Below are 14,982 nucleotides of genomic sequence, written 5' to 3'. Positions count from 1 at the left end.
CATGGCTCGTTGTGTGCTGCCTGTGTGTGGTTCTGCAGGAGGCTCGGAGCTGGTGCGCGCGGTGACTCAGTGTGGCCACCTGGTGGGCGACACCATCGTCCAGGGCAGCGCCACCTCGCACATGGTCCCGGCGGAGCAGGCGGAAGGTGGGTTACGATCTCTGATTTGCATTGCGGATCGCCGTGTTGTTGGTGCGTGCGTGTGTCCGTCTTGTCTTCGGAGCAGCCCACAAACACATTGCCTCCTCATTGCGTGGCCTGTTTCCACTGAAAGACTATAAATAATGAATCAATGGGAAACGGTGTGGTGTGTCGGCACAACCACTACAGTTACAGCTCCGCCCCACCGCTGCATGTTGTATTGAGACCACCTTTCAGGAGGCGGGGTCAGCTGACTTAATAATAATTCTAATAATGATTTTAATATATGCCATCTGGTAGACGCTCATGTCCAAAGCATCTTGGAATCTCGTGAGTCTGACTAGTACCTCCATCCTAATATTACATCTAGTTCTACTACGTCTCTGCGTTGTCAATGTGAAACAGAGACCCCAGCAGCCCCGCGTATAGGTGATAACTAGGGATGCACCGAAATTTCGGCCACCGAAAATTTTCGGCCGAAAATGGCCCAAAAGCGCATTTTCGGCTTTTGGCCGAAACAATCACCGAAACAACACGGCCGAAACAGGAAATTGTGATGACGCAAACAAAAACCGCGGCCAGCACACGCTTGTCTGGATAAGCGCCTCTGCGCCAACATCCAGCTACAACCTTGTTTTCATCCAAACGAGCCGTTTGGATGAAACAGCTTCTATGAGCTGTCGGCTATCAGCCGAGTTTAGGGACCGTCCGCAAAGTGCCGACAGCTTCTATGAGCTGTCGGCTATCATCTGAGCTTAGGGACCGTCTGCAAAGTGCAAAACAGAAAACGGTGTTGTTGTTTTTTCAGTGCTTAATAAATATTTTTATACTTTTAATAATTGTAATTGATTTATTCTTTGAATTGCAATGCCTTGATTTTAGTGAGGTTAGTACACAGTCATAGCTATAAATGCAATGGTAGGCCTACTAATAATTGGCATAATCATTTATTTCGGTGTTTCGGTTTTCGGTTTTCGGCCTTGGCCAAGAATTTTCATTTCGGTGCATCGCTAGTGATAACCCAACGCAGAGACGTAGTGCGACTCACATGCTGATGCTGTTCCCCCCCCCCCCAGCGCTGGCAGAGAGTGTGAAGGTGTGCGGGGCTGAGGCCCTAGCCCTGCTGGGGCCCATGCAGGAGCAGGCCACCCTGGCCTCCGCAGACGGCTCCAGGCTGCGGGACGCCCTGCAGAGCATTCTGGCCACGGCAGAGGTGAGCGGACCCCCCGACTCAGAGAGGAGATGGGTCACATCATAGAGGAGATTATCGTTTCAATCGAGTTGAAACGATTTTGTAAAAAAAAAAAGATATACATATATTGCCGCTGGATACATATTTGTACATGTCTTTTTGATTTGAACATTTGCTATTTGAACCTTGTGGGTTTTTTTTCGAGAGAAATGCAGAATAAATGCATCATGTTTTCAAACTCAAAAATAATCGTTTGAATAATCGTGATTCCAATATTGACCAAAATAATCGTGATTATGATTTTTTTCCATAATCGAGCAGCCCTTGAGGAGATGGTTTATCTTTTAGAGGAGATGGTTAATGTCATAGCGGAGATGGTTCATGTCGTAGAGGAGATGGTTAATGTCATCGCGGAGATGGTTCATCTCAGCGTGTTCGCCGCTACTTGTTTACCTTGTGTTTGATCACTGTGCCGTTGAACTGTTCCTTCTGAGGTTCAACTATGGAGTCCTTCTCTTTCATGGAGCGCCAACCTTTCTCACCCCCCCCTGACCTCTATGTGTCTGTGTCCCTCTCTCTTTTTCTCCACCTCGCCCACCCACTCAATCCCTCACACTCTGCACCTCAGAAACTGCGTCCCCGGGGTCTGGAGCTGCAGCAGGGGGAGCTGGGAGATCTGGTGGAGCAGGAAATGGCGGCGACTTCTGCCGCGGTGGAATCGGCCGCTTCCAGGATAGAGGTAGGGTGTGGGTGAGGTGTTGGAATACATGGGTGTGAATTGTATGTACGTGGCGTTGGACTAGCGGCGCACCGCCGCTGCTGGATTGTCAGCGCCACTGCAAAAAAAAAAATTCTAAGGCTTATGATAAATATCAAAGAAATAGCTGAAAATGAACATAAAAGATGAACTTAGTTTCTGCCAAGTTCAAGGCACATTTGCACAATGATCTGGTCTCAGCAGATACCTTGACTCTGTTGGTTGTTATGTCATATTTGGAAGCTCAATCTGTCAATTCTTCCCCAAAAAATCTCACCAGAAGTAACCATTTAAAGGGTTATTTTTCAAAAATTTCTTCTGGGGGGGCATGCCCCCGGACCCCCCTAGCGTTGCTAGGTTACCAACTCACAGCACCACTGCTACAAAAAATCTAGGGGAAACACTGGTGTGTGTGTGTGTGTGTGTGTGTGTGTGTGTGTGTGTGTGTGTGTGTGTGTGTGTGTGTGTGTGTGTGTGTGTGTGTGTGTGTGTGTGTGTGTGTGTGTGTGTGTGTGTGTGTGTGTGTGTGTGTGCGCTCGGCCGTGTGGGAGCATAAGGCAAAGTCATTTCCTTGTTGCACTACAATGCTCTTGGTTCACCATCTGCGGTTTCTGTGCATCTCAACAGGAAATGCTGAACAAGTCCCGGGCGGTCGACACCGGTATCAAGATGGAGGTGAACGAGAGGTGAGCGTGGAGCTGGAGGAACTCATTATCATAATCGACTAGGCGACCCATGGAGTTTCATGTGTTTCTCTCTTTATCATGTCACCCTCATTTACCCTCTGGGATTAATTAAAGTGTACATTTTGTCTTACTGTATTCATATATTCATGTTTAAATTTTTTACATTATGGTTTTTTTGAACAAGCTCATCTTACAAGGAGTTGTACGAGGGAATTTGTACGTGATGTGTCCGGGGCCACACGTTACGCTGCAGGCCGGCTTTAGAGCACAGCGGGCGGGGCTGGAGGATGAACTGTGGGTTGTGCTAATGAGTGGGGCTCCCCCGCTGTGTGAGCAGATAATGAGCAAACACACGCAGCCGCACCGCAGCGATACACATTCACACGATCAAGGTCAGCAGCGCTCTGGTCCAAGAGGAACCGGAGGCTCTCTTCAAGGCTCAGCTAGGGGATAAGGCCTTTATCTCTGAATCTCCCATGGCTCTTTAGTCACACTAGTAACCCCCCACCCCCCTTATTTTAGAAATTATGGCTCAGGTGCACATGTGTTCCTGCCCTCCATTGGCAGCAGATACAAAACTTAATTTTCATAGTTCACGTTGTTTATGGTCAATGGTCAATAAGTCTTCTTCACTTCCTGCCGGTGTCCTAACTCAGCTCCACTTTGACAAACTCTGTCGCCCCCTGCAGGATCCTGGCTTCCTGTACAGAGCTGATGCAGGCCATCAAGGCCCTGGTGCTGTCCTCCAAGGACCTGCAGAGGGACATTGTGGAGAGTGGACGGGTGAGCACAGAAACAATTGCCATTCCTTTCAAATGTGTTTTTGGCCATTCCAGTGAGGGGGGTCATCTGACTGTGTTGCCTGTGTTGTCCACCAGGGGGCGGCGTCCATGAAGGAGTTCTATGTGAAGAACTCCCGCTGGACCGAGGGCCTCATCTCAGCCTCCAAGGCGGTGGGCTGGGGGGCCACAGTCATGGTGTAAGTCTGGTTACTGTTACAACTTGGACCACTGCTGTAAGTCAGTTAGCGGGCAGTATAGTCGGGGGATCTGGGAGGAAGTTCAGTTCAGTTAAGTTCCGTTTTGCTGAGACAATGTCTGGAAAAATAAGGATTTTTACCTTGATTGATCGAGGTGAATGTGCTTATTTATGAAATATAATAAAAAAATAATATGTACAGTGTATGTTGTTAAATTATTTGGTCTCACAAGGCTACAGTGCTGCTTGAAAGTATGTGAACCTCTTGAGCCTTTTCAAATTTGATTTAATTTAACCATTATTAATTCATTCTCATATCCAAAGCTTGGATATCAATAAGCTAACGTTGCAGCTGAAATGTTCTCCACATCACAAGACATGATGTGATACCATCTTTTAAGCACAGTAAATGTTTTTGTCCCAACATGTCAGTACAACTACCCAGAAGTGCTTGTCTATCTACTGGTAGAAAGGCCTAGTGTAAAAAGCGAAGTCTGAACTGAAGCTGGGTAGCTGGTTTTACTATAGTACTGGTGCACCCCCTATAATCTCAGATGCACCCCAAGGCATTCTGTTCTGGAACCGGGCCTGGGCCACAGTCATGGTGTAAGTCTGGTTACTGTTACAACTTGGACCACTGCTGTAAGTCAGTTAGCGGGCAGTATAGTCGGGGGATCTGGGAGGAAGTTCAGTTCAGTTAAGTTCCGTTTTGCTGAGACAATGTCTGGAAAAATAAGGATTTTTACCTTGATTGATCGAGGTGAATGTGCTTATTTATGAAATATAATAAAAAAATAATATGTACAGTGTATATATATATATATTTTTTTTTTTTATCTACGAGAATTTGTCAACTTTTATTTGTCTTATGGTTATTATTTATTAACATTGTATTTTCTACGCCCTGGCCTGGCAGTGATGCCGCAGACCTGGTGGTGCAAGGCAAGGGGAAGTTTGAGGAGCTGATGGTGTGCTCTCATGAGATAGCTGCTAGCACCGCGCAGCTAGTGGCCGCGTCCAAGGTAAGACCTGAGACCCTGACGATCGCAACCAGCTTACAACCCTACCCTGAACCTCTCCTCTACATCCTGATAATCACAACCCTACCCTGAACCTCTCCTCTACACCCTGATAATCACAACCCTACCCTGAACCTCTCCTCTACACCCTGATAATCACAACCCTACCCTGAACCTCTCCTCTCACCCTGATAATCACAACCCTACCCTGAACCTCTCCTCTACACCCTGATAATCACAACCCTACCCTGAACCTCTCCTCTACATCCTGATAATCACAACCCTACCCTGAACCTCTCCTCTACACCCTGATAATCACAACCCTACCCTGAACCTCTCCTCTCACCCTGATAATCACAACCCTACCCTGAACCTCTCCTCTCACCCTGATAATCACAACCCTACCTCTACACCCTGATTGTGCATCGTACATGTGATTATGGATATGAAGAAGTAAGGAGTTCATTGTGTTTGCTATCCATAAGTCCCCGTTTCACCTGAATATCGAGTCATTCCTCAGTTGAGCTCTGAGGGTTTGGACGGACCTGTCTCTGACCTGTCTCTGATTGGGACTGACGATCAACCCCCCCCCCCCCCCCCCCCCCCCACTGCGGTGCTCTCCCAGGTGAAGGCCGACAAGGACAGCGCCAACCTGCACCGCTTGCAGCAGGCCTCGCGGGGTGTCGCCCAGGCAACCGCCGGCGTGGTGGCCTCCACCAAGTCTGGGAAGTCTCAGATCGAGGAGACGGGTGAGCACTGGGGTCTGTGATGATGGCGTGGTGCTGTAGCGCGATGATGCACAGGCCTGACTATAGCGTTCAGGCAACATGCTAAGAGCTGAAGACGCTCAACTTTTAAGTTATAAATTGTTAGTGTGTAAGACATAAATAGATGTATGTTTGTATTTCTTATTATTAACTGCATATCTTTTTTTTTTTTTTTCTCCAGATACGATGAACTTCACCAGTATGACCCTCACCCAGATCAAACGCCAGGAGATGGACTCACAGGTGTGTAGCCTTTGGTTCCCTAGTGACTATTAACACGCAGATTGTTCACCTTTTGTCAGGCTTAGGATTGGCTGGAGAAGAATGGCTCACATTGTCCTTCCACCTTCTAAACAACCTTAAAGGTGACACATTATACCACCAGGTGTGAGTGTGATTAGCCGTTTTGAAAATCTGCCTCTTCTGACATCACAAGTGGGCGTGTCCGCCTAGACGTGTGCTGGATAGATCAGATCATCTACCAGCCTACCCAGTGGACAGTAGCAAACGTTGCTCATCAATCTGTCATACATCTAGGTGGACACGCCCACTTGTTATGTCAGAAGAGGCAGAATTTCAAAACGGCTAATCACACTCACCTGGTGGTATAACATGTCTCCTTTTAAATGATTGCATGGATATTGGACCTGCGTCATGCTGCGTGTGTGTTCGACCCCACCCCCCCCCCCCCATCCTCAGGTGCTGGTCCTGGAGCTGGAGACCCGGCTGCAGAAGGAGCGCGAGCGGCTAGGCGAGCTGAGGAAGAAGCACTACGAGCTGGCCGGGGTGGCCGAGGGCTGGGGCCAGGAAGAACAAGGTGATCCCCACGTGAAGACCGCTGGAGGCTGGCTGCTTTGAATGATCACAGATTATTAGAGATGAGAGCTGGGTAGGATAATGCAGTGGCTAGGGTGTCAGACTCCAGGATAAAAGGTACCGGGTTTCATTCCTAATGCCCGCAAACATGTCTGTAAGGAATTCTGGAGCCTTGATACTTGAAGCTAGATTTACTCTTCTGCAAATGGCGCGTCCTCTGACATCCACCTGGCAACGTAGAGATGCGATGTGGATATTTCTGGAGCGTTCATACTTCCACAGCATCACAAGATGGAGTCTCTCCTCTTGCTGCTCCATTGAAAAGATATTGGATACGATTTTTGAAATGTCTGGTTGAAAACAGTCTGACTGCATTGGTTTTATTCTGGGTTCGGGCTACACATGTTCACATACACGTAGGTCCACCACCGGCAAAAGGTTAACGTCTCTTCGTAGGATGTGCTGTGACAGACATTTACCTGTATCGGAATTAACAAGATATTCCTTATTTCGGAATTTGTATTGGGATTGACCGGTAATCGCTTCGGATGAAAGTAAAAAGTGCTAAAATAACCAAATGTTAAATAGTACTGAAGATTGAACTCACTTTTTCTCTCTCTCTCTCTGGCCCCCTCTCACTTCCTCTCTCTCTCTCTTCTCTTTGACAGGCACAGGTTGACCCCTGACCCCGTGCTCAACCGCAAGACTGGCCTTTCTTCCCCTGCCTACTTCCATGTATACACAGGCTCGACTTCTCTCCTTTTTTCTCTCTGTTCATTCATTTCAAGCCAAAAAGACAGGTGCATCTTTACCGCACCTGACCAGAGAGGTTCAGAGACCAACAAGGGTTGGAACGGGGGAGGGGTGGGAGGGGCAAGGGGCAGAGGTGCTCAATCATGTGAGAGGAAAAAGGCATTATGGCGTCACTCCCACCCACTCCCACCACCCCCCCCCCCCCACCCCCCCAGCAGGACTATTGAAAAGCGGTGTGTTGTGCTCACACGTAACTAGCACGTTTTTATTTTCTTTCAAAATGGCCGAGTGCCACTGAAATGACTTCACAAGCACAAGTTTCAATTCCAAGACATCCCAGGATGCATTGCACAAAGGGCCAGTCCCTCCCCAGCGATGAGGAGATCAGTGGCTCATTTGTTTTGTCTTTCTCTCTCAATACTGCTCCTACTACTGCTTGTACTACCAGTAATACTACTTCTACTACTATTTCACTATAAACACGACCACGTAGCTGTTTTAATAAGGTGCACGTTTTTCTACCTAAACTTTGTGTTCCGTTTAGATGTCGTCCGGTTGTGAAACATTGTGCGTTGTGCCACATTCGGTGCTGACCCCCTGTTGTTTCCCTCTCCTGTTTCTTGACCTGTGACTCTTGACCTTTGACCTTTACTCTAGTCTCTTCCTGCGCTCTACTCACTGTGAGCCGTTTGTACTTCTTGGACGCGGACCCACCCAGCCTATAGCGCCAGCAGCACTGTTTCTGGCCTCTCGCCTGGTCCTCTTGATCTACCATGACTGCTATTTCAGCCGACTGTTTTATGGTTTTGTTTTTGTAGCCACATCGAGGCTATCTAGAAATCCTTTTTCAGGAAATCCTTTTTCTCTGGATGTCTCTTTCCTGACAGCGGTGTTAAAAATAGCAGATGAACCCACAAGACTGTGGCTCGTAGACACTGGTGTGCGATATTTCAGTTTTGTTTGTCCCTGTGTGTTACTGAAAACAAATAAGGAGAAGGACATGGCGGAGTGAAGACGGTGTGCCTTATTAGGCACAGATCTGTGGCGGGACTAAACTCAAGGCTCCACATTTGATATTGGAGCATTTATCAAGAGTTTAGTCTGGTTGGCTACATGGACTTTTCTACACAATTTGCAGTTCTAGTGTGAAAATCAAAACAGGTTCACAAACATGGATCCGCAGACTACCCAGGTGGCATGGCGTCCTAATGTTGCATATAATTTATTTTATTTACTGGAGAAATGTTTTGTGTAACAATCTTACTGTCTGCAAAACCATCCTGGTAATGACAATTGAGGACATGACGAGACATGATTGTTATAGCTTTTAGTTTGGAGATGATCTGAACATTTGTTATTTGAACCTTTTTTTTAAATTGAACATGAATATTTCAGAGGCCTGAAGCTATTGCTAACTTGCATTACAAAAAAAGGTGCCCCGAATGTGATGCAGTCAATATATTGTCACTTCAAATATTATAATATAGACGTTTCCCCAGTTTCTACATTATCTTTTTCTCAATTGTTTTTGTCTTTTTAAAAAGGTTTTTTATTATTTCAATTGGCAGATAATGAAATGGCAAATCCTTAAATAATTGTCTGCATTACCAGGATTTATTTTCAATACTCCAGCCTTTAACTGTAGCTTCTAAAAGACCAAGTTGCTGATGTATTTTATATATATATAATCACACACATCGTATCTTTAATCAAGTTGTGGTCTTTCGCATTCAGTTGCTTTTAAGAAAGGGCAAAACATTTAACATACTTAGCCGATTTAAGTAGTCTCCTGGGCATATACGAGTTGTCTTCTGTTGATTGCAGTTAGTAGTTTCTGCCACCAGGGGGTAGTGTTTCTCCGAGTTACCAGACTTGTTAGCTTCGAGTGTTCATCAGATTATGCTGCTATTAAATGCCGAGTTTGACACCATGAGTTTTTATGGAAACTGGGATGAGAATTGATTCATTAAGCCCACTATCTGTGGGTACTATACGACGATGAAGAAGACGATGACTTTGATTAACATACTCACAGAGTGTTTTTTTCCTGTGTCTTGACATTGTAGTGGTGCTCTTGCTTCCGTGGTGTTTTTTAAAGTTGTGACACTGGGTATTTAACAGACCACGGTCAAACAGTCTTTTGCTAATACTTTCGAATCTAATAGTCACCTGGTTGAGTTGAAACTAGGTTGATGTTTCTTCCGAACAATACACTTCCAAGAAAGTCAATCAGAGATGGCCCACGATGAGAAGTAATTGAAATAAAATACTGGAATAAACAATAAATGGTTATATTTTAATATTTTAAGTTCCCTACTTGTATCAGAACTTTCCCATCATATGTTCAACACAATTCGTGTGTGTGTGTGTGTGTGTGTGTGTGTGTGTGTGTGTGTGTGTGTGTGTGTGTGTGTGTGTGTGTGTGTGTGTGTGTGTGTGTGTGTGTGTGTGTGTGTGTGTGTGTGTGTGTTTTAAATTTTCCTATTTGTTTCAGTTGGACCGGAGTGATTCTTAGCTGGTTAATGATATATTGCAATAGAAAATATCTGGTGTATGATTTTAAAATGCCATGTGGTCTATTTTTTGCAGTATTATACAGTAAGTGTCTGTTTAAGATGCATTAAGCACATCTCTAGTAGTCTCTACGATTTGATTCTCTCTCTCTCTCTCTCTCTCTCTCTCTCTCTCTCTCTCTCTCTCTCTCTCTGCCTCTCATGTCTGTAGTCCTTCACGTTCAGCCAGCCTTTCAACTGCCTCACACTGTAGTCAAGGAGAAACTAATAACGCAATTAATAACGTTTCAAACATGTCTTTGTATGATATACTAAAAAAAATGTTTGTGGGTCTGTTTTTATTTTATTATTTCCGTTTTGAAATAAATATTTCAACTCATTAATACATCACGATTCAGATTCATTTTTTACCCCACTTAATGTTTTGAAAAGATGAAGGTAGTTGACTCTTTTCAAGGTTTGCTGTTTGTGAATCCCTGGTCAGATTTTAGAATATTAAGCCAAATTAACAAAATAATGTTTAGAAATACGACTATCCTTTAACATTAAAATAAACCCAGGCCAACCAAACCCTCCCATCTCCCACAACACACACAAACTCCTAGAGATGCATCAAAGTTGTGCCCTCTGCTATGTATATAAATCCAGGGGATATTTCTGTGTATGATGAATCTTAATCAGGTCGTTCCATGCCCACTGGTTATGTGAGATTAAACTGAAATCATATGCTTATTTTGACTCATTGTATTGAGATTCATCAAACATGATTAGTAATATTTGTGTGTGGCGGGGGGGGGGGGGGGGGGTGGGAGTTCTAGTCAAGGCCTAGAGATTTTGTTGATGTTGAGGAACATTAAAGTGACGTTCACATCAGATTGCTGCTAAAATCCTAATGCACTCTCTATTGATTCTTTCCTATATTTCTCTCTTCCCCTTCTCTAGGCAAAAGCACTGACTCAAGTAGGCCTAAGGCCAAAATCTCCAGGTAGGCCTATATTTCTTTCTTTATTGTGTATTAAGTCATTCAATTTGTTTGTTCATTCTTTCAAGGTTTTGTGTGGGGATCCTGTGTGGAATTGTATGCAATCTAAAGGCATTGTGCAGAGATTACAGCCAACTCTAATACTGTGGGATCAACTACTGTTTTGGATTAAGAGTCTTACTTTCTCATCTCAAATTCAACACTCATACAAAGAGAACCCACAGGGCAAGGCAGTGTCTCAAGCAAGATAAATATTGCCAACAGCATTTAAGAAAATAATAGTTTAATGATAATTAGATAATAATATAATTAGTCCAATAATAAATTGCCTTTATAATTATTTAGATATTGTATACTTTCTGGTCATGAATTTGTCTAAATGTCTTTGATTCGGTTCTGGTAATCTATATTGGACCAAGACAGGTTTACCATTGTAGAAAGGAAGGTTGTCTAAATGGCTAGTCTTCCAATACATGTGGTAATCAATCAATGCCTGCCAATTGCTTTCCTCTATTCCCTTCTACTACACCTTCTGCAACCTAAAATCTGGGGATCAGGGATCAGGTCCTGCAGCTGTGAGAAGCAATCGAGTGACCCAGAATGCGGTTCTGATGATGACGCGACGTTTTGTTTTTGCCGCGTGCTGACTTATGGAGAGGGTAGTTCTCTGGAAGGAAAACAGGGGAGGCTCGAGACAAGCTGGGCTATTTATAGTCACTGCAGTTGTGTGCGTGAGGGCTAGCTTACAGTGGCTGCCATGGCAGCAGCGGCAGCACCAGCAGTCTTCCTGTCTGTGTTTATTATTCACTGCAACAGTGGCCGTGGCTCCCAAACGCTATCCTCGGGAGAACGAGGACTTGGGAGGAGAAAGGGCTTTGGGGTTCAATAGATACCAAAGCGCATGAACTGCCAGAGTTACCCACATTAATCTCCTATCTAGGAATTCCCCGTAAGCTGTTTCAGAGTGAGATACACATTGGCTGGTTGAACAATAGACACATGGATGCACATGAAAATAAAGTGTTTTTTTGTCTTCCTTTGGCACCAATACCAAGTGTGTGTATGTGTGTGTGTGTTCTCCATTCTCTGTGTAAAATATTGAACATTACTCAAGCATCGATATTGTCTTATTCAAGGTCATATGTGGTCAGGACCTCAAATTCCCTCTTCTTGACTCCCATCCCAGCATTGTGGAACCTGATATCGACCACAGGATCTGCTTAAAGCTACACTGTGAATAGAATATACACCAGTAATAGCCGAGCCACCTTGGCTATTACTGTGATGGAAAAAGCGGGTTGACCTGGATTAAAGGTGACAATGTTTAACTCTGTCCTATTTCGAGGGTGTATTGACAGATTGTGTCAGTGTCCTTGAGCTCCGTGAAGACTTCATGGTCGATTATTAATGTACAAAATACTGCAGTAAAACCAAACACAGCATGCCACTGGTTAAAATAGGTTTAGCCTCATAGTCGCCACATATATTCAGCCTTACCATTCCATTACATCCCCTCTTTAGCCGTTGTCTTCTCGAACCATCAAGTAGTAGGGTGTAGAAGTGAGTGTGTGAGCTCTCTCACCTCACTGACCCTGGGCAGACGTGCAGCCATAACATGGATGGATGGATGGCTACTGTAACCCACGTTATGCTCTCCATGTTTCTAAAAATAGCACACCAAGCTGCAGGTGGGCCCCGGACCACCAGGCCTGGAGCAGTATGGGGATGTCCTTGGTTTAGTGAAGGAAATGTGTGTCATATCACACACGTACACGCTGTTGCTGTGTAATGGTGTGTATCAATCATTCAGTACGGCCACAGTGTGTGTGTGTGTGTGTGTGTGTGTGTGTGTGTGTGTGTGTGTGTGTGTGTGTGTGTGTGTGTGTGTGTGTGTGTGTGTGTGTGTGTGTGTGAGAAACAGACAGACATGAGGTCACATCCACCAAAATTGAAAATAAAGTGCAGAATGGCTGGACTGTAACTTTCTTTTGAAACTTGTAACTTTTCACTGTTGTCATGTACGAGACTCAAAGGTTGCGTGTGTGTATTCCTAATTAGACATTCTTGATCATTTACCTCCACTGCAAGCAGAGCATTATTCATCACGGTTGTCATGAAGTAAATGACTGTTGTTGTTCTTTCACACCCTTTACTGCGAGGCAGCCACCAGGAGGGGGAGGAAGATGGGGTGTTTGCTGCTAACTGCACAGCACAGCTGGAGAAGAGAATTAGAACTGTAACTGTCTGAGGAGGGTTTACAACCTGGCTCGTCTCTCATCACCTCCCTGTGCTTTCTAGCTTTCCTGAGAAGTGTTCGTCTGTGAGTATTGTTTGTGTGTATTTTTAAACGTGAATGACAGAGACAGGTGGTCAACGGTGTGCGCGCACACACACACACACACACACACACACACACACACACACACACACACACACACACACACACACACACACACACACACACCATCTCTGCTGAGTGAAATGTGTGTCCATCAGAGTAGACATGAATAGCTGCAGACTACTGTACCGAAGAGTAAAAGCAGTCCAGCGCTTGTCAAGTTGGGACTAGAATAAAAATGGGCTATTTTTGTTGGGCCCTGCCTTTCCAAGAAGTTGTATGTTTTTGTTTTTTCAACCAACCGCCAGGAAGGAGGTTCATAAAAAAAGGTGAATTTTTAAGCTAACTAAAGCAAAGAGTGATGAAAATAAAATAAACATAACAATCAACAAAAAAATTTAGGGCTGATATCGATACCGATTTTTTTCAGCCTTAGCTGATGACCGATGCGCCAATACCCATTTTCTTGCACTGATATTTGGAGCCGATACTGCTTTTGCTCCCTCAATTTACATCATAAAAATGACACAATGATAAAAAATGTTACAAGTCTCAATTTAAAAAGGGAACATTCATTTATTGCACTGTTGTCTGTAAATCATGCCGGGAAAAAAAATATTTAAAAAATACAAATAAAAATATGCAAAAAAAATAGGCCGATGCCAATACACGTAAATCACTACACCCTCCCTCCCTCAAACCTGTTGAAGCTTGATCGTCTGTCGCTGGAACCTTGTTGGAACAAAATACCAGCAAGGATCATGGAATAATCTAGGTCAGAATAAGGTTGGGAAAAAATGTGTGTGTGTATGTGTGTGTCAGTCTGTCTCTGCGCAGGGGATCTATTCATTTGGACACGTAGAAATTATTGCATGCAGCAGTGTGCCTGTGTTGCGTTGCCAGGGCAATCAGTGGGCGTTCGACATTTGGAATGATGGGGCACAGGCAGAAACATGCAGTCATAAACACAGCAGCAATGGGTCCAGAGAGACAGGTCACTCAACAGAGCGAGTCAGAGAGAGAGGCACAGAGAGACGACGACAGACAGAGGCAGACACTAACTCCTCCACTCCACTCCACTCTGGGGAAGAGAGCCGAGGTTGCTAGGAGACCTGTCCCCAATGCAAACACAGTTCCATCTGCTGCAGGGACATTAAGGAGTGGGCCAGTCGGCGGAGACCGAAAAAGGGAGCGAAGGGGATAGAGAAAGGCCTGGAAAGGAATTGGAGGGACACTTTACCAAAACAAAATAATGCACACACACACACACAGCAAATATGTGAATGAGAAGGAGACGTGTAAGAAAGAGGTGAACCAAATAAAATACATTTTTAGCAATGTCTGTTGCTACACGGCACCTCTGTGGCTGCCCATTGCACCTGGGTGGCTTTAACTGGGCTGCTCCAAGACAAGGACGCAGGGCGGTGATGTTGGAAGCGGTTTATTGCCACGGTTGAGATTAATATGCAGAGCAGAAGGCGTAACGCGCCGCCATGCTCCAGGTACCTCCCGGAGTGGGTGGGTGTGACGATGGCTGGTTCAACCTGTGCACAGTGATTGCTCAATGTACAACAGGTGTGCAGCCTCACCTAGCTCCAGTATCCAACTGACTTGGGCCAGGTGAGGCTGCTTAAACCAGCCATCATTCACACACACTCCACAACATTTAAATGGGAGAGAGCGAGGGAGATTGAAAAGGAAAGTGAAGATAATAAAGATGACCAAATGGATTCGGTGGGGGTGGGGTGTGACTCACAGGTGTGAATTAGATTGTCAAGCGCTGAATACTCATCTGCACTGACAGTGGAGTAGCAATCTGTTGTTTTCCCACACTATAGGTCTAGTTGTAGATCAAGGTGAAGGTGCTATTTTGCTAGGAAAATGATGATGCACCTATTTTTTCCATGGCAACTAGCAAATAAGAGGTGGACAGGTGCAGTTACATCTCGGTGAGGACTAAATTGGGCTATTATCTCAAACAACAGCTGTATAATTATTACTCTGCTGGCCTCTCCATTCATTTTAGCTTATTGTTTCGTTT

General features: G+C 45.0%; 1 protein-coding gene across 2 annotated transcripts in view; it reads left to right on the top strand.

Moving 5' to 3' along the window:
- The window catches only part of hip1 (huntingtin interacting protein 1), a 40,163-nt gene extending 30,180 nt beyond the window's left edge, over nucleotides 1-9,983 (top strand). For both annotated transcript variants that reach the window (XM_084466934.1, XM_084466935.1), the window contains exons 21-31: nucleotides 39-146; nucleotides 1,217-1,353; nucleotides 1,961-2,071; nucleotides 2,717-2,775; nucleotides 3,465-3,558; nucleotides 3,654-3,754; nucleotides 4,670-4,775; nucleotides 5,398-5,521; nucleotides 5,721-5,782; nucleotides 6,239-6,356; nucleotides 7,024-9,983. In XM_084466934.1, coding sequence (XP_084323060.1) covers nucleotides 39-146; nucleotides 1,217-1,353; nucleotides 1,961-2,071; nucleotides 2,717-2,775; nucleotides 3,465-3,558; nucleotides 3,654-3,754; nucleotides 4,670-4,775; nucleotides 5,398-5,521; nucleotides 5,721-5,782; nucleotides 6,239-6,356; nucleotides 7,024-7,034 — 1,031 coding nt within the window. In that variant the 3' untranslated portion in view covers nucleotides 7,035-9,983. The remainder of the gene's footprint in view (nucleotides 1-38; nucleotides 147-1,216; nucleotides 1,354-1,960; nucleotides 2,072-2,716; nucleotides 2,776-3,464; nucleotides 3,559-3,653; nucleotides 3,755-4,669; nucleotides 4,776-5,397; nucleotides 5,522-5,720; nucleotides 5,783-6,238; nucleotides 6,357-7,023) is intronic.
- The last annotated feature ends 4,999 nt before the right edge of the window (nucleotides 9,984-14,982 follow it).

The sequence above is a fragment of the Micromesistius poutassou genome (genome assembly GCF_964030765.1).
Source record: "Micromesistius poutassou genome assembly, chromosome: 4".
In the NCBI taxonomy this organism is placed as follows: domain Eukaryota; kingdom Metazoa; phylum Chordata; class Actinopteri; order Gadiformes; family Gadidae; genus Micromesistius; species Micromesistius poutassou.
Note: the sequence above shows the minus strand (reverse complement) of the source record. Positions and strands in the feature narration are given on the sequence as shown.